Below are 22,232 nucleotides of genomic sequence, written 5' to 3'. Positions count from 1 at the left end.
TAGAGAACATGTTATTATACACACACACACACACACACACACACACACACACACACACACACACACACACACACACACACACACACACACACACACACACACACACACACACACACACACACACACACACACACACACACACACACACACACACACACACACACACACACACACACACACACACACACACACACACACACACACCACACACACACACACACACACACACACACTCCTGTGATGCCTCAGAGGTAACTCATCCTAGTAATGAGATTATCAGCCTGTCAGTGTGTCGGCTGCTCCAAATTGGCAGAGAGAGCCAGTTAACAGTTAACCCCCCCACACACACACACAGACCCTCCATCCCTTCCACTCACACACAGACCCTTCCTTCCACACACACACACACACACACACACACATAACCTACCTCCCTTCCACTCACACACAGACCCTCCCTTCCACACACACACACACACACACACACACACACACACACACACACCCCCACACACACACACACACAGAACACAGAACCTACCTCCCTTCCACACACACACACACACACACACACACACAAGGCCTCTCTTGCTCACACATCAGCCCAGGCAGGAAGGATAAGCATACACCTACGTGTGATAACGCTGCCTTCCAAATGCACCCTGTTGCCTATATAGTGCACTACTTTAGACCAGGGCCCTATGGATTCTGATCAAAAGTGGTGCACTCTTTAGGAATAAGGTACGACTTGGGACACAAGCAAAGAAGATGATGATGATGACGATGATGGTCATAGAGGCCTGCCTGTCTCACATCTCCTCCCCCTTCCCCGTGCCACACCGCTTATTCTACTCTCCTCAGGCGTAGCCAGGGATGTCAAAAAACCCCGTTGGAACACGATAATGATGTTTGTATCATATCTCACGCTAGCTAGCTACACTGTGGTATTAAATATGATTAATGATGTTCCTATCATATCTCACGCTAGCTAGCTACACTGTGGTATTAAATATGATTAATGATGTTCATATCTCATCATATGTGGTATTAAATATGATTAATGATGTTTGTATTATATCTCACGCTAGCTAGCTACACTGTGGTATTAAATATGATTAATGTTGTTCCTATCATATCTCACGCTGTACACTGTGGTATTAAATATGATTAATGATGTTTGTATCATATCTCACGCTAGCTAGCTAAACTGTGGTATTAAATATGATTAATGATGTTCCTATCATATCTCACGCTAGCTAGCTACACTGTGGTATTAAATATGATTAATGATGTTTGTATCATATCTCACGCTAGCTCACACTGTGGTATAAATATGATTAATGATGTTCGTATCATATCTACGCTAGCTAGCTACACTGTGGTATTAAATATGATTAATGATGTTCCTATCATATCTCACGCTAGCTAGCTACACTGTGGTATTAAATATGATTAATGATGTTTATCATATCTCACGCTAGCTAGCTACACTGTGGTATTAAATATGATTAATGATGTTTTGTATCTATCATATCTATCATATCTCACGCTAGCTAGCTACACTGTGGTATTAAATATGATTAATGATGTTTGTATCATATCTCACGCTAGCTAGCTACACTGTGGTATTAAATATGATTAATGATGTTTGTATCATATCTCACGCTAGCTAGCTACACTGTGGTATTAAATATGATTAATGATGTTCATATCATATCTCACGCTAGCTAGCTACACTGTGGTATTAAATATGATTAATGATGTTTGTATCATATCTCACGCTAGCTAGCTACACTGTGGTATTAAATATGATTAATGATGTTCCTATCATATCTCACGCTAGCTAGCTACACTGTGGTATTAAATATGATTAATGATGTTTGTATCATATCTCACGCTAGCTAGCTACACTGTGGTATTAAATATGATTAATGATGTTCGTATTATATCTTACGCTAGCTAGCTACACTGTGGTATTAAATATGATTAATGATGTTCCTATCATATCTCACGCTCTAGAACTCTAGAACAGTTCTAGAACACCTTTCTAGAACTCTAAAACCTTAATATGTGCAAAAATGTAAATCTTACAAATGTGGAATAGGTTGATGATAACTAAAAGTATTATAGGAATGCCATCGTCCCCTTCCTGTTTCTACTTAGAGACAGACCGATAGGTGACTGATGTTCCAGGCTGATTGGGTCAGAGTTCACGTCGAATGAACCATCTTCTTTAATTTCTCTATCTCCATCTGAAAGAGACAGACACACACACACACACACACACACACACACACACACACACACACACACACACACACACACACACACACACACACACACACACACACACACACAGACGCCATTTTAACTAATTTCTCATGGGAAACCAGCACCGGATGCAATTCTGATGATAACATCATAGCTAACAGTCTCACAGGGAGGTACGCGGGTATCAGATCTTGAATGAAATTAAAGTCTTATTTCCACTTGCGGTCCAATTTAACCCATCCATTCCATTTACAATATTTGTGCAAAACACACTGCCATGTCATGCTCAGTGTCATTTGAATACTAATATACAGGTTGACTGACAACGGCAGAAATAAGACACCATATGAAAATCTATTGCATTCATCAGAGAAAAGCTCTGACATAAATGGATTTCAAAGGAGAGAGAGGGAGAGAGTATGCACAGGCCTACCTCCCCTCATTGCTCCTGGGGAGGATGGACAAGGTTGGGGTATACTGGGTCCGACTCCGTGGGTAGTGCTTAGGGTTGTTGCGGTGACTATTATTGGACCATGCTGGTCATTTATGAACATTTGAACATCTTGGCCATGTTCTGTTATTATCTCTACCCGGCACAGCCAGAAGAGGACTGGCCACCCCATATAGCCTGGTTCCTCTAGGTTTCTTCCTAGGTTTTGGTCTTTCTAGGGAGTTTTTCCTAGCCACCGTGCTTCTACACCTGCATTGCTTGCTGTTTTGGGTTTTAGGCTGGGTTTCTGTACAGCACTTTGAGATATCAGCTGATGTACGAAGGGCTTTAATAAATACATTTGATTGGACTGTATTACCGCAACACCGGCGGTCACGAGTCAAATTCCACGTGACCGTTTAGTCACGGAAACTAGGCTTCTCCAAGTGCTGATGCTGCCGATAGTCATTAGTAGCCTACCAAACCTGCTAACTGCCTAGTAGTCAGCACTCTTGTCAATCTAATCACTATGACAATGCAAATCTAATCAAAATTGAATAAAACAATTAATGAGAGCCCATGAGCTCACGTGGCACAACATTTCTATAGGCTAGCTATGCAATTGAGTGAGAAAACAGGTTGGGGCTACAATATGCATTTATCAACTTTCCTAATATTAAGCACATTGCTTTGCAACAGGCGTATTGTATTCCTGGCAGCATTCAAATGAAAAAGCTCCTCAATTTGCTATTTAAGTGCATAGATGAGATGTATTTTTTTCCACCTGCCCCTGTTCTGAGACAGGTGTGTGATAACAGTCCATTCTAAATCAAAACTAATTTCACAAATATATTATTTAGTATATGTAAAGGCAAGATTAAATTAAGAATAGTCTGATGGGGGACAACATTAGCCGATCACTTGTGAATGATGCCCAGCTTGCGTGCAATAAGGCACGAAACAGATCATATATTTTATTTGCGACTTTTTCATATAGTCGCACACCTCATGAAGCCTAGCCCAGAGGCCTATTTGTTTTGATAAGGTTTGTATCACAACTAAAGTGGCCAAATAACTTCTTAAAATTAAGCAGATTCATCCAATTTACAACCGATGTAGAGCCTAACTGGCGTATCCTGCTTATAGCCTACTGCCGTGTGCGCATTGCTGCGCTTATAATGTGAAGAAATAGCCTAATAGTTTACCAACATTTTCAACTAAACGTTCTGATCTGTTGCAGCAGCTTTGTTGCTTGTAAACAGTTTTTTGATGCAAGTGGTTGTATTAATATGGGATCTATCGCATCCCACAACTGTCCCAGACTATGTTTGGAATATTTATCTCACACAGAAGGACAATAGGATGTCAACTTCTGTACTATGGGGGATAGTAGATTGACAGGCTATTGTGTTTGCTGTTCGTTAGACCTACTCATCTTGTTGGCTGACAAAAAGATTGACATTTCTTCTAACATCTTCAATATGCGCCTCAGAATTAGGTAAGGAAGCACGCAGTTGCGTCCCTGATGTGTCTGTCTTCTCTTGTAGCCTGCTTCAGAGCTGAGATGCCTGTGAGAAGGACCCGATCATGTGACAGGCATTGGCTAATAAGAGTTGTGAGTGAGAGGTGCTTCAGTGCACGGCGATTGGCTGCCAGGAGAAGGGAATTATAATTATTATATTCAGCTCAAGGGCACAACGGCCATTGCTCCCAAAAGGCATGGATTTTTTTGTGTGCATTGCTGCCGTGCAAATTCTAGGTATTATCATGTGCTAATTATCATGTGCTTGTCAAATTGTGAATGAGAGACTGATGGAGTGTGCAGCCTGTGCAAGAAACAATACAGATCTCAAATCATCATCATTAGAGTCACAACATGCAGCCTTAGAATGTATCAAACATCTTAACATATAGCCCAACTTTGTATCACAAATAAAGTTGCATAAATAACTCCAAATTAAGCAAATAGGAGGACCTGTTTGTAGGTTAATCGCATGTGCACACTCACTCAGAAATTGTTTGGAGAAATTATAATTTAGATTTTATTCAGCTATGTTTAATTGTATTCTTCATACTATAAAAAACTATAAAATAATGCAACGGAATTCAAAGCAAATGTTGCCTGTTAAATGAACTAGTGTAGCCCACAGCCGTATGGCATTACCAGATCAGGGCCTAACATAAGGACAACTCAGAGTATGCTATTCTGTTCTTCTGAAATAGACTACATTTTCTTCATATCATGTTTCCTTAAACCTGTCAAATTCATCCTGGATTTATTGTGAAAGTGTAGGCTGTATTACATGGATTTATTGTGAAGGTGTAGGCTGTATTACATGGATTTATTGTGAAAGTGTAGGCTGTATTACATGGATTTATTTTGAAAGTGTAGGCTGTATTACCTGGATTTATTGTGATGGTGTAGGCTGTATTACATGGATTTATTGTGATGGTGTAGGCTGTATTACATGGATTTATTGTGATGGTGTAGGCTGTATTACATGGATTTATTGTGATGGTGTAGGCTGTATTACATGGATTTATTGTGAAGGTATAGGCTGTATTACATGGATTTATTGTGAAGGTGTAGGCTGTATTACATGGATTTATTGTGAAGGTGTAGGCTGTATTACATGGATTTATTGTGAAGGTGTAGGCTGTATTACATGGATTTATTGTGAAGGTGTAGGCTGTATTACATGGATTTATTGTGAAGGTGTATTACATGGATTTATTGGCTGTATTACATGGATTTATTGTGAAGGTGTAGGCTGTATTACATGGATTTATTGTGAAGGTGTAGGCTGTATTACATGGATTTATTGTGAAGGTGTAGGCTGTATTACATGGATTTATTGTGAAGGTGTAGGCTGTATTACATGGATTTATTGTGAAAGTTGTGAAGGTGTAGGCTGTATTGCATGGATTTATTGTGAAGGTGTAGGCTGTATTGCATGGATTTATTGTGAAGGTGTAGGCTGTATTACATGGATTTATTGTGAAGGTGGAGGCTGTATTACATGGATTTATTGTGAAGGTGTAGGCTGTATTACATGGGATTTATTGTGATTTATTGTTTATTGAAGGTGGGCTGTAGGCTGTATTACATGGATTTATTGTGAAGGTGTAGGCTGTATTACATGGATTTATTGTGAAGGTGTAGGCTGTATTACATGGATTTATTGTGAAGGTGTAGGCTGTATTGCATGGATTTATTGTGAAGGTGTAGGCTGTATTGCATGGATTTATTGTGAAGGTGTAGGCTGTATTACATGGATTTATTGTGAAGGTGGAGGCTGTATTACATGGATTTATTGTGAAGGTGTAGGCTGTATTACATGGATTTATTGTGAAGGTGGAGGCTGTATTACATGGATTTATTGTGAAGGTGTAGGCTGTATTACATGGATTTATTGTGAAGGTGTAGGCTGTATTACATGGATTTATTGTGAAGGTGTAGGCTGTATTATATGGATTTATTGTGAAGGTGTAGGCTGTATTACATGGATTTATTGTGAAGGTGTAGGCTGTATTACATGGATTTATTGTGAAGGTGTAGGCTGTATTACATGGATTTATTGTGAAGGTGTAGGCTGTATTACATGGATTTATTGTGAAGGTGTAGGCTGTATTACATGGATTTTATTGTGAAGGTGTAGGCTGTATTACATTGATTTATTGTGAAGGTGTAGGCTGTATTACATGGATTTATTGTGAAGGTGTAGGCTGTATTACATGGATTTATTGTGAAGGTGTAGGCTGTATTATATGGATTTAGACTTTTTGAAATGTAGATGTTCCAAAAGGTCTGCATCAGTGGCTTGTAGGATGTGCGTCGAGATGCTAAATGTGTTTGTTAATTAACGGTCAATTACTGTGAGACTGGCAGTTATTTGCTTGTCAATCACCGGCTGACAAAATGTCATGACCCCCACAGCCCTACTAGTGCTGAGTAGGGACATACAGCATTCCACCATGTGTATGAACCTCTGTCTTTCCAGCCCACATCGCACCCGCTGAAGTCAAGCTTACACACTCTGACAAGCTGCGATGTAAAGACAGATACCGTCATCAACTTACCTGCAGGGCCACTCGTTTCAACCTCTCCTCGTCCAGCTCGTTTCTCAGCTCTGCCATCTCTCTCCTGCAAAGCAAATCCTGAATGTTTACAAGGCTCCTCAGAGCTTGAACACATGACAGGCTAGTATCTGATCAACAATAAGATCACATCACCATTACTCTGCCTGAACAGGCTCCACTCACAAGTTCTAACAGTGACTCGCCTATATACAAGCCGTAGAAAAAAAAAAAAAAAAGAAAATAGGACAGTAGCTAAAATACTGCTCTGAAAAAGGTACACAAAGAACAATTTTGACTGATTTATGTAGCTAGCTTTATAATGAAGCTTTATCATCTAAACAAGGCAACATTTGTTTGGACATCTAAACAAAGACATAACGCTTCATTAGAAGAGTACAGAGTAAATAGTAGGAACTGAACAATGCCAGATCTAAGGAAAGTGGCAGTGAGTTACATTTGCTGGGTCTTGAGGAGCTCCACAGACAGCAGCAGTTCTTTCATTTGGCCTCTGAGGTCCTGCAGCTCAGACTTCCGCTCCTCTGGCTCTGCCTTGGACTTGGTCTCCGCGCAGGGGCCTGGGCTGGGACTTCTGCGGCCAGGGGCTGAAGCCGCACTGGCCTTGAGCCCCTCTGACGGGGATGGGCTGGGCTTGAGGACGGGAGACTGGGAGTGTGAGCTGGGCATGGATGGCTGCGGAAGGAGGAGAGAGGTGGTCTAAAAATATTTTTGCCCCTGGCTGAGACCTCCATTCTGAATGCATTTGACTAATGAATGATGTCAGTGTTTCTTGCTCAAAATGAATCAAGTCAATTCTTCTGGTCATAACATACCGTAAGTTGTCTTCAGCGACCAGCCATGATTGCTAGGAGGGAGCTACAGTAGCCATTTGAAACACTGTTGCAGAGCATTCAGTTCGTACTGTAGCTGCAGAAGGCCATTTCATTTGGATTGAACAACTGATCCCCTGTTTCTCCCTCTGAAGTTATGTCAGGGCTGCTTTAATATTGTGTTCTCCTGCCTCCCATCACCTCAGGATATAGTTTTCATTCATTTCCTTATTTTCCTCTGCCGAGAGGGTCAACATCTAATTTTAAAGGATTTAAATGTCCAAGGAGCCAAAGGGTATCTTTAGTTCAACCTATAGAAGTTTGTAGCCCACAGTTACGGGGCTTGATGCGCAGGGATTAGTCACTCGATTTAAGTGGTACAGGTAAACAGCTGGTGCCCCCAGAGTCTGGTGGGTGCTTTGAGAGGGCCTCCAGTGGCACTGGCCTGCCCACACAGAGTCAGCGTGAGGTGCATGTCCGCTTTACTCCCCCACTGGGCATCTGAGGAAACGCTAACAAGACACACACGAGGATGGACATGAAGCTTTCATTAGAAACATGAGGATGCCCCCCCCCCCTTTCGACCTCTGTAGGACAACTAGCACCGTCTCCCAGTATGACTAAAAATCGGCCTTGCATTGGGCCTAGGTGGATTTGTTGGATTGCAAAAGAGCATTATTTTGTGAATGCATGTGAATATCTGCGTGAGTGCGTGTGACTGCATGCGTGTAAATGATTAACTGGACGTATGTGTACGTACATCTTGTGTGACCTCAGGGAGATTAATGCCAGAGGCTTGCGACTGTGTTGTACTGGAGCCGGTGGGATCAGGGTTCATCAAGATAAGAGGGCTTTCATACAGCAACAGGGTGGCTTACATACAGAGGGAGGGAGGGAGGGACGGCGAGATGGATGCCAGGAGGAAAACGACCTGGCAGGAGGACAGCGCCTATTAGTGAGGGATTGCCCAGAGGAACTGAGAGAGGTCTCAATGATTTAACAGAAGATCAGAAGACGGTTGCAGTTTTCCGAGGATGTATTAGTTAATATCTATAGACAAACCTGACTCAGTTTCTGAACGGAGACATATATTTTGCTGTTCTTTTTGGGGTGTTGTATCCTCTATATTAATTCCTCGCTGAGTGCAAATATTGGCCGAAGTGACTAATTTGCAGCAATAGCATCCATTTGGGATGATTTGTATTGGAATAGAGATAGATCTAATGTGCATTTGGGCCACTGATTCAGACTCAGAAAACTTTATTGCCATACATACAAAACAGTTGTTCTGGAATGAGGTTGGTGTAACACACATACAAGTTCAATACAGGTTAGACACTAACCAACGCAATCAGACACGTCAATGTCATTGTTACCTTTCTTGCGTCTATCAACTTTGGCTTGGGGCGGTCCTCTTCGTCAAACATGAAGGTTTTCTCCACGCTGATGTCCTTGTTTGGCTGAGAAGACAAAAATACAAAACAGGTCTGCTCAGTAGTTGACACACCTTGCCAGACAGCCTCACAGACACAGGCACACTCACAGGCACACTCACAGGCACACTCACAGGCTTGTTAATCTGTTTCTAAAGGAAAGCTTTCACATTACTCTTCAAGGAACTCAGTCAATCTCAGACAAATCGGAGCGATCTGACAGTTCTCCTCTCAGCCCTTCATGTAACTCAAATGTCTGCTATTCTTTTCATGTAACTCAAATGTCTGAGGTCTTTTCAAGTGGACATGTAGCAACCTATTCCCAATCTCACATCAACTCCCCCGACCCATCATGAGGTTCAGATAAGGTGCGATATCTGTGTATGGAATGCGGTGATGTACATTTGCTGTTCAGATAGGGCCCGCCAGCCAAATGTGTTTTTGAGAGGAATTTGATGTGCAAACGTAATGTATGGAGCGAGACTAACGTGTGTGGTTTTACAAGTCTGTGTGCAGAGTTGTGTCCTCAGTAGCGTGTTGGTATGTCTGTGTACTCACAGAGTGGCCTCCTCCAAACTGAGCGGGAAGCCTCTTGCCAGCCATCTTTGGTCTGTTAGCGGTGGGGTGAGACAGCTTCTCAGAGGTAGATGACAGATCATCAAAGCTCATCAGGTCTTCAAGAAACAGACCGAGACAGATGAGGGAGAGGAGTATAGAGAAAATGTAAATAACAACACTTTTCTTTACAAATGCAGACAGCAGAAAGATCCTAGGCTTTTCATGAAATGGAACAAAGAACTGAACAGAAATAAGACGCTGCAACCAAAACCACTGAACAGTAGTTGTTATTGTATCGCCTTGTGTTTTGCTTTCAATGAGAAATAGAATAACACACAGGTTTTTCATCTGAAGAGACACAGTTCTGGGAAGAAGACCAACTAAGGAATGGAGCTGTAATCACATTTCATTGTGAATTGTACACACTGAAACCGCCACACAGTATGACAATCTTTGAGAAAAACATGCAAGTAAGCACTATATAGTCCTACGGGTAACACGTAATAAACCATTTATAAAATTGTGTGATCACCATTTATTAATCATTACTCCCACACTTACAAACCATTTAGTAATCATTGGTAAAGTAGTAGTTTTTGCAGTCCCTAAAGTGAGCACGATTTATATAAATACTTAATGTTTTGAGTGACCTGCAATTTCTCACAAAAAAATGGGCATGCCATTGGTAGACATTCCAGCAATACCCGGTAAAAGAATAAGCAGAACGTTTAAGGAAATATACACAAATGTGAGAATAACTAGCTTAGTAACAATAACAAATGCGGGAGTAATAATTCATCATTTTTTTTTTGATTGCCTTAATTAAAAATAGATTATTAGGTACCCTTAAAATGACGTGTTAACATTCTATATAAAGACTATAGGCAGGACTTTTAGTAACATTACAGAACTCCCAGGGGAGTGAAGTTGACATAAAGGAGAATGAGGAGTGTTTTCCCCTGCTTGTTTTCACACCCTAATCCCACGGGGCTAATGACCTATGGTTTTAGCAGCTCTTTTGATGCTTTTAGTGAAGTGGGTCACAGACACGAGTCCCCAGGAAACTTCTACCTCCCATGATGACATGATTCTAAGAACTCACCTCGCCTAAACTCCCTTGTATTCCCTTAGCTCGATCTCCATGCCTTTATCTCTTCCTAAAAGCTTTTCTCTTGTGTATTCCTGTTTGTGATTGTCCTTGGCATGAAATGAGAGGTGATTTAAACCTAGCCAACCTCCCTCCCTCTTTCTCATCCTCTTTTATCCCTTCATCCTCCTCCTCTCTCCCTCTATCATCCAAAAACCTATTCACCCATGGGTTTAGAGGATTAAATCAACACATTAGCGACACAAACTCTAAAAATAAAAACAAAGTATTTTAGTAATTTGGGATTTTACGGAGCTGTCAATATATCTTACAGCATTTGATCATGTGTTACAGTAGGCCTGAATTGCTTCAGAGAGGAAATTGTGATGCTGAAATTAAACCAGTCGACTTTGAATGCGTTTCAGAGTTTACGGATGTCTCATTTTGCATCTGTGATGCAGTGTGAATCTACCGGTACGTGTCAAAGGGCAAACCAAACACACGAAATATGCAGAATGTTAGTAAAAAACTAAGCTCTTAAATGGGCACATAAAGGGTACTGGACTTTTTAAATGTTGGAAGGAAAAATGGAAAAGAATGTCCCCGAATCAACCTTTAAAGAAAAAAGAACAAAGGCAACAGTAAACATGTCGTCGCCCACAAATGAATATCTGAATGATTAAAAAGGGGTTTCAGCTCATCCGCCTCTTTTTAGGTCAGTGTTTCCTGTTCTTGGGAACATTACTCCAACAGCCTGTTGTGGCAGGAGGAGTAATCCACAACTCCAATATGGATCTACTGCACTAATCCTCAGTTTAGATAGAACACCATCAGCCAGTAGCAACTCATCCCAAAACTCAATTAAAAACACAGAGGGACCTATTGCAGAATGCTACACACACACACAACTGGTGCTGGTGGTACGCAGGAGAGAACGACTGCCACCTCTCATTGAAGCCAGAGGTTAAAGGCTGACCCTGGTACTGCAGGCAGTTAGCATCCCCCATTCTAGTGATTGGAAAAATCTTTATGGTAAATCTCCTTGCAAATAAAAAAATGTTTAAAAGACAATCATGGTACCAAGAATTGCTTCTAATACACCAGATGTCCTTGAACTGATTTAGTTGCTAATGGCAGCCTGCAGTACCTCGATCTGCCTCAGTTACTCAATGAGAGGGAGCAGCACTGAGCTAGCCTGCAACATCACTCCCCAGAGTAGCTCTAACCGCACATGTTATGTCTCCATGAGACGCCATCTTAACCCACTTCATTTGGCTTCAATGCACTATTGAGTCTTCACATAAGAATGAATGGTGTCACGTGGTCGATGGCTTCGTCCATTGATATTCAGTCATTGGTGGTACTCCACATGGACAGGCACACAGACACTTGAAATGGGACATAGTGGAGGGCCATAACTGTAGGTAGGTACTGCTAATGGATGCAAAAACAATAAGGTCTGCGCACACTGGAGAAAAGGCATCATTACCGAAATGTCTATAAGCAAGTATTGAACTGTAAAATGAACGATGTAAGCTCTTTATATTTGAAAAACATTCGTAGCGTAATGTAGGTTGAAAATGGCTGATCTGAGCACTGATACGTGTCTAAATTGGAACACAGTGGCTGTACAGTGCTATAAATTACGTCAAAGCTCTGGTTCTGCGCTTCACAGCTCTGTATGGGTTTTAACTGACAGCCGTTCTGAACATGAGCATCACACGCGACAAGTTGCCCCCCTCCCTCCCATTAATTGTGAAAGAAGAAGTGTTGTCTGGGTGAGGGAAATGCTGTAAATTAAGAGGACTCAATCTATTTTGAAAGATGACATTTAGGATTAAAATAAATACCAATTTGATGTCCTACAAGCAAGCCAAACACCCGTGAGTCCAAATATGCACATCCCATTCTCTTTATCATGTCATATACAGTGTCAACATTTATGATCACTGTGTTCGATGTATAGTTAAAAGATGGCATCGTGTCATACCCTGGGATGTTCTGAACACAATGAGCTTGTGTGTGTCTATTGTGACAAGCTTTCAAATTATGCCCTCCTGACCCAGATCACCATTTAAAATGGACCGTTCTAGGATTGCGTAAACAACAACAGCAATTGTGTGGATGGCGGGGATGCAGGCTTGTGTTCCAAACAAAACTACAAGTGAGCGTGTTCTAGTTCCTCAACAGCGCAGCTAGGAGAGTTAAAAAAAATAAAAAGCACCTTGTGACTCTTCTTTGAGTCATTGAAACCTCCAAACTGTGCTCTTTTAATTGCCACCATGCTTATGCATTTTCATATTTCTTCTGTAAGAAACATTTAAATGCAGCCCTATCAATATAGGCCAAATCCCACAAGTGTAAAGGAACTGTATTTTACCACAGCTATATAGACTTAACTGGTTTTATGCATTTCATTAACATTTTTATTTAAACAGGTGTCAGAGTCGTGTGTATAGGTGGCAGGGAAGTCAGGCGCAGGAGAGTCAAACGGAGTCTTTTAATATAAGTCCACTTGACATGCTCCAAACACTAAATACGTACATACATAAACGAACATGGGTACGAGGACCCGTCGCGCACCTATACAACATAAAACAACACTTGACAAAACAATCTCTGACAAAGACATGAGGGGAAACAGAGGGTTAAATACACAACAGGTAATAAATGGGAATGAAAACAGGTGTGGGAAGACAAGACAAAACCAATGGAAAATGATGGCTAAAAGGCCGGTGACGTCAACCGCCGAGCACCGCCCGAACAAGGAGAGGCAACGACTTTGGCAGAAGTCGTGACAACAGGCAAATTCTTATTTACAATGACGGCCTACACCGGCCAAACCCGGACGACGCTGGGCCCATTGCGTGACGCCCAATAATGGCCGGTTGTGATACATCCTGGATTCGAACGAGGGTGTCTGTTGCCTCGTTAGACCGCTGCGCCACTCAGGAGGTTATACGCATAAAGAAACATTCAACCTAAGAAGCTGGAAGTGTATATACAGTTTTATAGATGAAACGTGACCCTGTGTTTGGAGCAAGCTGTGCATAACTAATAATGATGTCACGGAGCTGTATAATCGTGAAGTATATATATATACCGCCGGTGCTCGGCGGTTGATGTCATCTATCTATCTATCTATCTATCTATCTATCTATCTATCTATATATATATATATATATATAATTGCATGGCTTGTTAAAGAGGTTTTACTGCTAGGAATTTCTTCTAAATAAAAAGTGGAGTCATTACATACCCATGTCAAGGGCTTTGTCCCCCCAGTCACCCGACAGTGTTTTTGGTTTGCTGGGTAACGTTGGCTCAAAATCAGACTTTGGAAGTGTGGAAGGCACCTCTCCATTGTGCCTGTAGGGGAGGGGGATAACAACAGTAGCAAAACATTACTAGAGCTGTGAACAGTAGTGGCAGTAATACAATCCTAATAGCTGGAGTTATAGGTACATTACGTTAGGAATGCAACTGGACTTCAAAAAGGCCTTTGTGCTACACGTTGAGACTTAAAATAGCAAAACAGGAAAGATCATTTTCAGCGTGAATGCAATCATTTCGAAGCCATAAACAAATGCCTGAAACTAAATATACTGGTTATCAATAGTTGTAGTTTGAAGCTGTTCGTCCTCAAATGCATCTATACCACCTCAGCAGACCTACGATCCATCTACATCGTATACGTTCGACTAGTTTCTAGAGTATACAGTACCTGCCTGGCACCCTGGCCTCACTCAAACCTTGACTGCTCAGCTGGAGCGGGTCCAGAAGGGAGCGTGCAGAACCATTCTGGGCGAGTCGTACACCAGCTATGGGGAAGCCCATGAAACCTTAGGAATCATGTCCCGGGAGAACTGATGGAAGCAGATCTGCCTGACATTTGCCAAATCTCGGCAGAGCTCCCAGTTTGCACACTGGCTCCCCCCAACGAGACAGCAGGTCACTGGACATAATCCACAACAGCCATAAACTGAACGCTCCCATGACACAGACAAGCTGCTATCAGAACTCTCCCATCCCATACTTCACCTAAACTGATCAACACACACCATACAGCCCAGACGCCTAAGAAATGCCTACATAACAACTCTTGTATTTTATAAAGTGGTCACCTTGCTATTGTTGCTTTGTATACATTGCATATTTTAAATGGTACCATATTAAACGTTTATGCTAGTTTAGGATTTGACTATTGTATTATTAGGATTGTAAATTGGTGTACAACTTAGTCTATGACTGCGAATTTGCCAATAAAACCTACTACTGCACAATGTTGTCCTTCCTCAAGTGAATATCCAATATGAACAAAGGGAAAGCTGCAAGAACAGGGGGACAGGTAGAAGGATGGGAGGCTTACTTGGCCCCTAGGGAGGGTGCGAGAGGCTTGTCTGGACGTTTTGGGGGGAGGACGCCTGGTTTACTCTTGCCTGGCGGGGGGACAGGTTTCTTGGGTGGGACCAGAGGGGCAGTAGGCTTTGACAGTTTTTGATCTGTCTTGTCACCTTCACACACAGAGAGAGACAGAGAGAGAGACAGAGAGACGGGATGATCATTGTGACAAAATTTTTCACATTGTATGCACAGTACTGTATACATTTCAAGATCATGGAGGTTGCACGAGGTCCTGGTTGTTTTAGGCACATTCATTCTTCATTCTCGGCTGCCAGGACATGTAAGCATCAACTATTCCCAGGGATATTCCACTGAAATATTAAAATAGACAACCCCTAATCTCATTAGGGAAATGCTTCATTCCTGACAGAGAAATAAACAAACAAACAACGCTGTGACAAATTATTCATATGCATAGAGGGCGATAAGATATGCAAAGCACGAACAAGTGTAAAACAGCAACGTGTTTCTTTAAGCTAATCGAGGCCTAGAGAGAAGGGAAGTGTCACCGTGTCCCTGAAGTCATCCTTTGAACGGGGTTAGTGCCAGGGCGAAGGAAAGATTTTTCAGCCACCCTGAGGACTGCCAGTGACATCACTTCTGTAACGTACAGTGAATGTGTGTAAGTGCAGCACTTCACGTTAATACCAAAGAGCCTTCGTGCATGAAATGGGCAAATGTGCAAGAAGCCCAGATGTAAGCCAAAAACAGACATAATCTAGGCTAAAGGACTGCTAATAAAGGCCTGTCACAATAGATTGCCTGGAAGAAAAAACATGCAGTAGCCGTCCGCTCACTGTCACATTGTCCCTCCATTTACCCTGGTGACATCATAACGCTACATGCAAATAACATTTTTAACTAGGCAAGTCAGTTAAGAACAAATTCTTATTTACAATGACGGCCTACCCCGGCCAAACCCGGATGACGCCGGGCCAATAGTGAGCGGCCCTATGAGACTCAGACTAAAACCCTGGGGCTACGATTGCTTTTTATATCTAAGGGAATTTTAGGATGAAACTAAAAGAAAACTTACATTAAACTCATAAAAAGCTAAACACTTAGGCTAAATGTATATTTTTGTTAATTACCTGACACTTTTATCCAGAGTTACTAAGTAAAAATAAAGTACAGGACATATAAATTAGAAGTGAATTGCTAAATATATACTGAACAAAAATAAACACAACATGCTACAATTTCAAAGAGTTTCAGTTCAAATAAGGAAATCAAATCAATTGAAATAAATCATTAGGCCCTAATCTATGGATTTCACATGACTGGGAATACAGAAATGCATCTGTTGGTCACAGATACTGTACCTTAAAAAAAAAGTAGGGGCTTGGATCAGAAAAGCCGTCAGATTCTGGTGTGACCATTTGCCTCATGCAGCGCGACACATCTTAACAGAGTTGATCAGGCTGTTGATTGTGGCCTGTAGAATGTTGTCCTACTGCTCTTCAATGGCTGTGCGAAGTTGCTGGATATGGGCGGGAAACTGGAACACGTCGATCCAGAGCATTCCAAACACGCTCAATGGGTGATATGTGTGGTAAGTGTCTGGTAAGTGTGCAGGCGAGACATTTTCAGCTTCCAGGAAATGTGTACAGGTCCTTGCGACATTGGGCTGTGCATTATAATGCTGAAACATGAGGTGATGGTGGCGGATTATTGGCACGACAATGGGCCTCAGGATTTCATCACGATATCTATGTGCATTCAAATTGCCATCGATAAAATGCAATTGTGTTCGTAGCTTATGCCTGCCCATACCATAACCCCACCATGGGGCACATTGTTCACGTTGACATCAGCAAACCATACATGTGTTCCGGCGTTGTGAGGCCGGTTGGAAGTACTGCAAAATTCATTCTCTAAAACACCGTTTGAGGCGGCTTATGGTAGAGAAATTAACATTTCATTATCTGGTAACAGCTCTGGTGGACATTCCTGTAAAAATAATAAAAAACTATTTCACCTGTATGACATACAAACAATCATAGCGTCATGACATTTTTACAGTGAAGATTTCTGGTATATACTTTTTTATTTATTGTATTCGTATTGTGTAACTGTAAAACATCAGATTACTTTTAAATGGATACGAACTGCAGTCCTCACATTTGAATAATATTCCTTGAATTATTTGGTGAAATGTCTAATGGTAAATTTAATTCACAATTTACATTGCATATATGCTTGGTCTCTAAGTGTGTATCTCTGAGCTGAGGTTTACTCAATAATTGAATGCGAAGACATCGATTGCAAGATATTAGCTCCTTGTTGCTTGGCCTCTTAATAATTGCAAAACGGTAAACCTAGACACGTGCATCTTATAGTATTCCGAGTGGCGGCGCAAGGCTAGCAACCTTGACTATACCCACTGGATAAGATTATGGGCCTAAAGCAGTCACAGATAATGGAGTCAGATTGATGCGTACTTTATTATTACTATATTCAAACTAAATGTTTGGATCATTTCCAACCACCTACATAATAGTGACTCATCCAATTGATTGGGGATACTCTATATCACACTACAGAAATAGTGTGGTCTACATCTTATCATGAGGTATTCTAACTCAGGTGAGCAGAAACTCAAGACTTCTTTAACATATGATGGAAGTTTGCTAGTCCACAAAAATGATGGAAGTAATATTGAATCACGATTGATTCACAATTGATTGATTCACCATTGAATTACGTAAAAGTGTTGCAGAGATGGAGTATACAAAAAGGGCCTGAAAACAAACACACACAAAAAGTAAGTCAGAAGACAGGCCTGTGATATGTCTTCAGCAGATAGATCCACCTCCTTGTTTCTTATAATAAGTGACTAATTACAGAGACAACTTAATCACCGTGTTAACGGCACACTCACAACAAACACTTTGTCCAACCTTACGTCTGACAATTGTTAACAACCTCTCCAGCCTTCTTACGCAAATCAGTTGTTCCCCTTCGCTTCCCCTCTCTCAAATCATAGATGAGGCCCAATCGAGTTGACTTATTTGATTAGTTCCCTGGCATTAGTGTGTTAACTGTAAACATGAACATCCCAGAGACGTTGGTCAGGAAGCTGACTGCCTGTTCTTAAAACATGTTGAAAAAGTAGCACATTGGTGTCGAGCAACAGCGTCTCAGTGACACAATTCACATTAAAATACCAGACAATGGGCTGCAGCTGACTGTTCTGAAACCAACAGGGATTATGGCTAGGCGATATGGCCTAAAAATCACATCATGAGTCTTTTCAAACTTATGGGCAATTCACAAAATCTATCTAGATTTTTTTTTAACGTTCTCTCTAAATATGCTCAGTTGCACAATTAAAAGGTAAAAACAACAACATTTGTTACAAATTTAACCAGAAATATGCACAATGCACATCCACTAAATGACCAACATCTGGTAGCAGGTAATTTAGGCAATTTAGAAAACAAGCCCACCTGGTAGTGAGTAACCAGCTAATAGTTATATTTAAAGTCTGCCCACTAGGATCTATTTGCTTGCTAACAATGAATACACCCTCCTGTCAGTCTCCAACTGTTTGAACAACAGTCTGTTCTCTTTGTTAAGATGTTGAAATCAGCGGCCTACCTGGATAAGGTGCTTATTTCTCAGAATGAGAACAATTTGCCAATTCGTTACACACACACACACACACACACACACACATTGTACATTTATAAAACAGACTACTTCGGAAAGTATTCAGACCCCTTTACTTTTTCCACATTTTGTTACGTTACAGTCTTATTCTAAAATGGATTAAATAAATAAATACAAATCCTCAGCAATCTACACAAAATACCCTATAATGACAAAGTGAAAACAGGTTAGGAAATTTCTGCAAATGTAATAAAAATAAATAAATTGAAATGCCTTATTTACATAAGTATTCAGATCCTTTGCTATGAGACGCGAAACGCAGCTCAGATACATCCTGTTTCCATTGATCATCCTTGATGTTTCTCCAACTTTATTGGAGTCCACCTGTGGTAAATTCAATTGATTGGACAAAAGACACCTAAAGACTCTCAGACCATGAGAAACAAGATTCTCTGGTCAGATGAAAGCAAGATTGAAATCTTTGGCCTGAATGCCAAGCGTCACACCTGGAAGAAACCCTGCAACATCCCTACTGCGACGCATGGCGGTGGCAGCATCATGCTGTGGGGATGTTTTTCAAAGGCAGGGACTGGGAGACTAGTCAGGATTGAGGCAAAGATGAACGGAGCAAAGTACAGAGCGATCCTTGATGAAAACCTGCTCCGGAGTTCTCAGGACCTCAGACTGGGGCGAAGGTTCACCTACCGACAGGACAACGACCCTAATCACACAGCCAAGACAATGTAGGAGTGGCTTCGGGACAAGTCTCTGAATGTCCTCGAGTGGCCCAGCCAGAGCCCAATCGAAAATCTCTGGAGACCTCAAAATAGCGCTGCAGCGACACTCCCTATCTAACCTGATAGAAGTTGACAGGATCTGCAGAGAATGGGAGAAACCCAAATACAGGTGCCAAGCTTGTAGCATCATACCCAATAAGACTCGATGCTGTAATTGCTGCCAAAGGTGCTTCAACAAAGTACTAAGTAAAGGGTCTGAATATTTCAGTTAAATTAGCAAAAACACATTTTGCTTTATCATTATGGGGTATTGTGTGTAGATTGATGAGGATTATTTTTAAAAAATGAATACGGCTGTAACGTAACAAAATGTGTAAAAAGTCAAGGGGTCTGAATACTTTCCAAAGGCACTGTAAGACAGTGGATAAAATGCTGCTAGCGGTATGTGGTACCACAATGCTGTGCACGACAGAAAACGACCAAAAATGTTCGACAATGTTATTCATTGATACTCGTCTTAGTAGGGTCTGCTTTGTTTCAAATTTTGGGAGTCGATACATAAAAAGAGTATCACAAAAGGTTAAGTTCTCCTCTATCACAGAACAAATCATGTCTCAATGCGTTTCGTTGTCCATACGACCGATTATGTTGGACCAAACCTCAAATGTAAATAGCAAGTTGAAGTTGCTTGTTGTCAGAGAGGAAGACGATCTTTCGTCTTTGTTGCGAGTGGCAAGGGGTGGGGCTTGATGTCTGTGTCTGAGTGGGAAGGTGCGCAGTGCACACAGCACAGAAGGAGCGAAGGAGACAGGACCACACACCTCCAAAGAGATGCATAATGTCTCCTATCATAGAATTTCTATAGGATCAATTACTTAAACCATCCATATTATATGTGAAGTAGAGGCCAAAGTGCTCTCAAATTTCTGATTGCAATTCACTGTACATCTGATTGTCCAATAACTGTGTAAACCACATCTTAATAAAGAGAAGGCTGAAGAGGACACGACTGTTGTTTTTATCCAAGACGACACAACGTGTGAAGTGCAAAGATGAGACTGTTCTCCTCTAATAGCCTGTGGTAGGATATTCTATGGTCAGGTAGGCATAGCAGGACTGGTGCAGCTGCTGCTCACTGACTAAGTGAGGGGACCAAAAGGATATTTGCATCATCATTTCCCTACAAGTGGATCAACTGTCAACACAAACACTACAAGGATGTGAATCCCTGTGTTTCTCTTGATCTGTATGGACAGGTGTCTGTCTTGAGTCTAGACCCTTGGGATCAGCTTTAGTGAGCATATACAGTTAGTTAGTCATGAAGTTATTCGTGAGATTTTAAGAGGGGCCCAAACACAAAGGCAAATGTCAAAATTACAGCTTACATCTTCCAGGTGCAAATGCTCAAGCCAGAGCAAACTCTTCATTGGTGTGAGACTTAAGACTAATTTATACTATATGGAGACTAAAGGTTTGGCACGTAGCAGTGTCGCAATGTCGCTTTTTCGTAACTACACACACAACCACAACAGGGCCAGGTTGTGTAGTAACACTAATATAAAAATGTATGTGATATTTGAGAGAATGTGACCGGCGTGAGCCTATTGACCTCCTCTGGAGAGCCACGTCCCTTGGAGCTGATTGGAAGGTGGGAAGTGTTGGCAGCACCCAGAGAGGAGAGGGGAAAGGTTTCTCATCCTTTAATGGGAAAGGGCAGGTAGGTGGAAGTTTGGGGAAGAAGGCGAAATTTACCTCGGTCCTCAGGATGCGCATGCAGGGGCTTCTTGTCAGCCAACGGGACCTCGGGTTTGCGAGCTGAAAAGAGAAACATGTTCCTGTTGGTTAGTAACGTCCTCCTCTCTTTACAAATCGCTCTACGAGTCTATGAGGACAGCCACTCGTACACAGAGCAAACTGAACAGACATTCTGCAAGCAGGAGGAGGATGTGAGACACTCAAGTGTTTCCTGTGCAGACTAAAAGGGAGAGTACAGAAATCTTTGCTGTGCTCTGCAAGCACCTGAAACTTCAGATAGGAGGCGTTCTTGCAATAAGTATTAACACCATTTGGAAACATGAACCTAAAAGAAGAGAAAACTCAGATTTTTTCCAATCAACACAGGGACACATCAATGATGTCGCTCCCGCTGCTGGTGATTCTTTGATCCACCTCTAAGCAGACGACACCATTCTGTATACCGCTGGCCCTTCTTTGGACACTGTGTTAACTAACCTCCAGACGAGCTTCTATGCCATTCTATGCCAGACGAGCTTCTATGCCATACTCTCCTTCCGTGGCCTCCAACTGCTCTTAAATGCAAGTCAAATTAAATGCATGCTCTTCAACCGTTGCTGCCCGCACCTGCCCGCCCGTCCAGCATCACTACTCTGGACGGTTCTAACTTAGAATACGTGGACAACTGCAAATACCTATGTGTCTGGATAGACTGTAAACTCTCATTCCAGCGTCACATTAAAACATTAAAACATCTCCAATCCACTAATTAAATCTAGAAACGGCTTCCTATTTCGCAACAAAGCATCCTTCACTCATGCTGCCAAACGTACCCTCGTAAAACTGACCATCCTACCGATCCTCGACCTCAGCGATGTCATTTACAAAATAGCCTCCAACACTCTACTCAACAAATTAGATGCAGTCTATCACAGTGCCATCCGTTTTGTCACCAAAGCCCCATATACTACCCACCACTGCGACCTGTGTGCTCTCGTTGGCTGGCCCTCGCTTCATATTCGTCGCCAAACCCACTGGCTCCAGATCATCTACAAGTCT

The 22,232-nt window shown here is 41.7% G+C and overlaps 1 protein-coding gene and 1 long non-coding RNA gene across 10 annotated transcripts in view; one reads left to right on the top strand and one right to left on the bottom strand.

Moving 5' to 3' along the window:
- Nucleotides 1-2,020: 2,020 nt before the first annotated feature.
- Nucleotides 2,021-22,232, bottom strand: part of cd2ap (CD2-associated protein) — a 67,303-nt gene continuing 47,091 nt past the window's right edge. For 2 of the 5 annotated variants that reach the window (XM_035794113.2, XM_035794112.2), the window contains exons 12-19: nucleotides 21,192-21,254; nucleotides 15,056-15,200; nucleotides 13,946-14,055; nucleotides 9,600-9,715; nucleotides 8,985-9,068; nucleotides 7,236-7,471; nucleotides 6,782-6,845; nucleotides 2,021-2,252 (exon numbers count right to left, since the gene is read on the bottom strand). In XM_035794113.2, the coding sequence (XP_035650006.1) occupies nucleotides 2,211-2,252; nucleotides 6,782-6,845; nucleotides 7,236-7,471; nucleotides 8,985-9,068; nucleotides 9,600-9,715; nucleotides 13,946-14,055; nucleotides 15,056-15,200; nucleotides 21,192-21,254 (860 nt within the window). In that variant the 3' untranslated portion in view covers nucleotides 2,021-2,210. Of the gene's footprint in view, nucleotides 2,253-6,781; nucleotides 6,846-7,235; nucleotides 7,472-7,611; nucleotides 8,540-8,984; nucleotides 9,069-9,599; nucleotides 9,716-13,945; nucleotides 14,056-15,055; nucleotides 15,201-21,191; nucleotides 21,255-22,232 lie in introns of those variants that run through there. The other 3 variants (XR_004828644.2, XR_004828645.2, XR_004828643.2) reach the window with 3 other exon arrangements.
- LOC127909439 (uncharacterized) lies at nucleotides 2,435-6,766 on the top strand. 5 transcript variants are annotated; one of them, XR_008071109.1, is made up of 6 exons: nucleotides 4,993-5,120; nucleotides 5,286-5,417; nucleotides 5,466-5,597; nucleotides 5,826-5,891; nucleotides 6,090-6,354; nucleotides 6,388-6,402. It is a non-coding gene; the product is annotated as an uncharacterized LOC127909439 (long non-coding RNA). The 5 variants fall into 5 exon arrangements; XR_008071113.1 differs by lacking the exon at nucleotides 5,826-5,891 and having other exon boundaries at nucleotides 2,435-5,054; nucleotides 5,319-5,417; nucleotides 6,388-6,766; XR_008071112.1 differs by lacking the exons at nucleotides 5,826-5,891; nucleotides 6,388-6,402 and adding an exon at nucleotides 6,454-6,753 and having other exon boundaries at nucleotides 6,090-6,320.

The sequence above is a fragment of the Oncorhynchus keta genome, chromosome 19 (genome assembly GCF_023373465.1).
Source record: "Oncorhynchus keta strain PuntledgeMale-10-30-2019 chromosome 19, Oket_V2, whole genome shotgun sequence".
NCBI classification, from domain to species: Eukaryota; Metazoa; Chordata; class Actinopteri; order Salmoniformes; family Salmonidae; genus Oncorhynchus; species Oncorhynchus keta.
The sequence above is the reverse complement of the archived record's forward strand: the minus strand, read 5'-3'. Positions and strand labels throughout refer to the sequence as shown.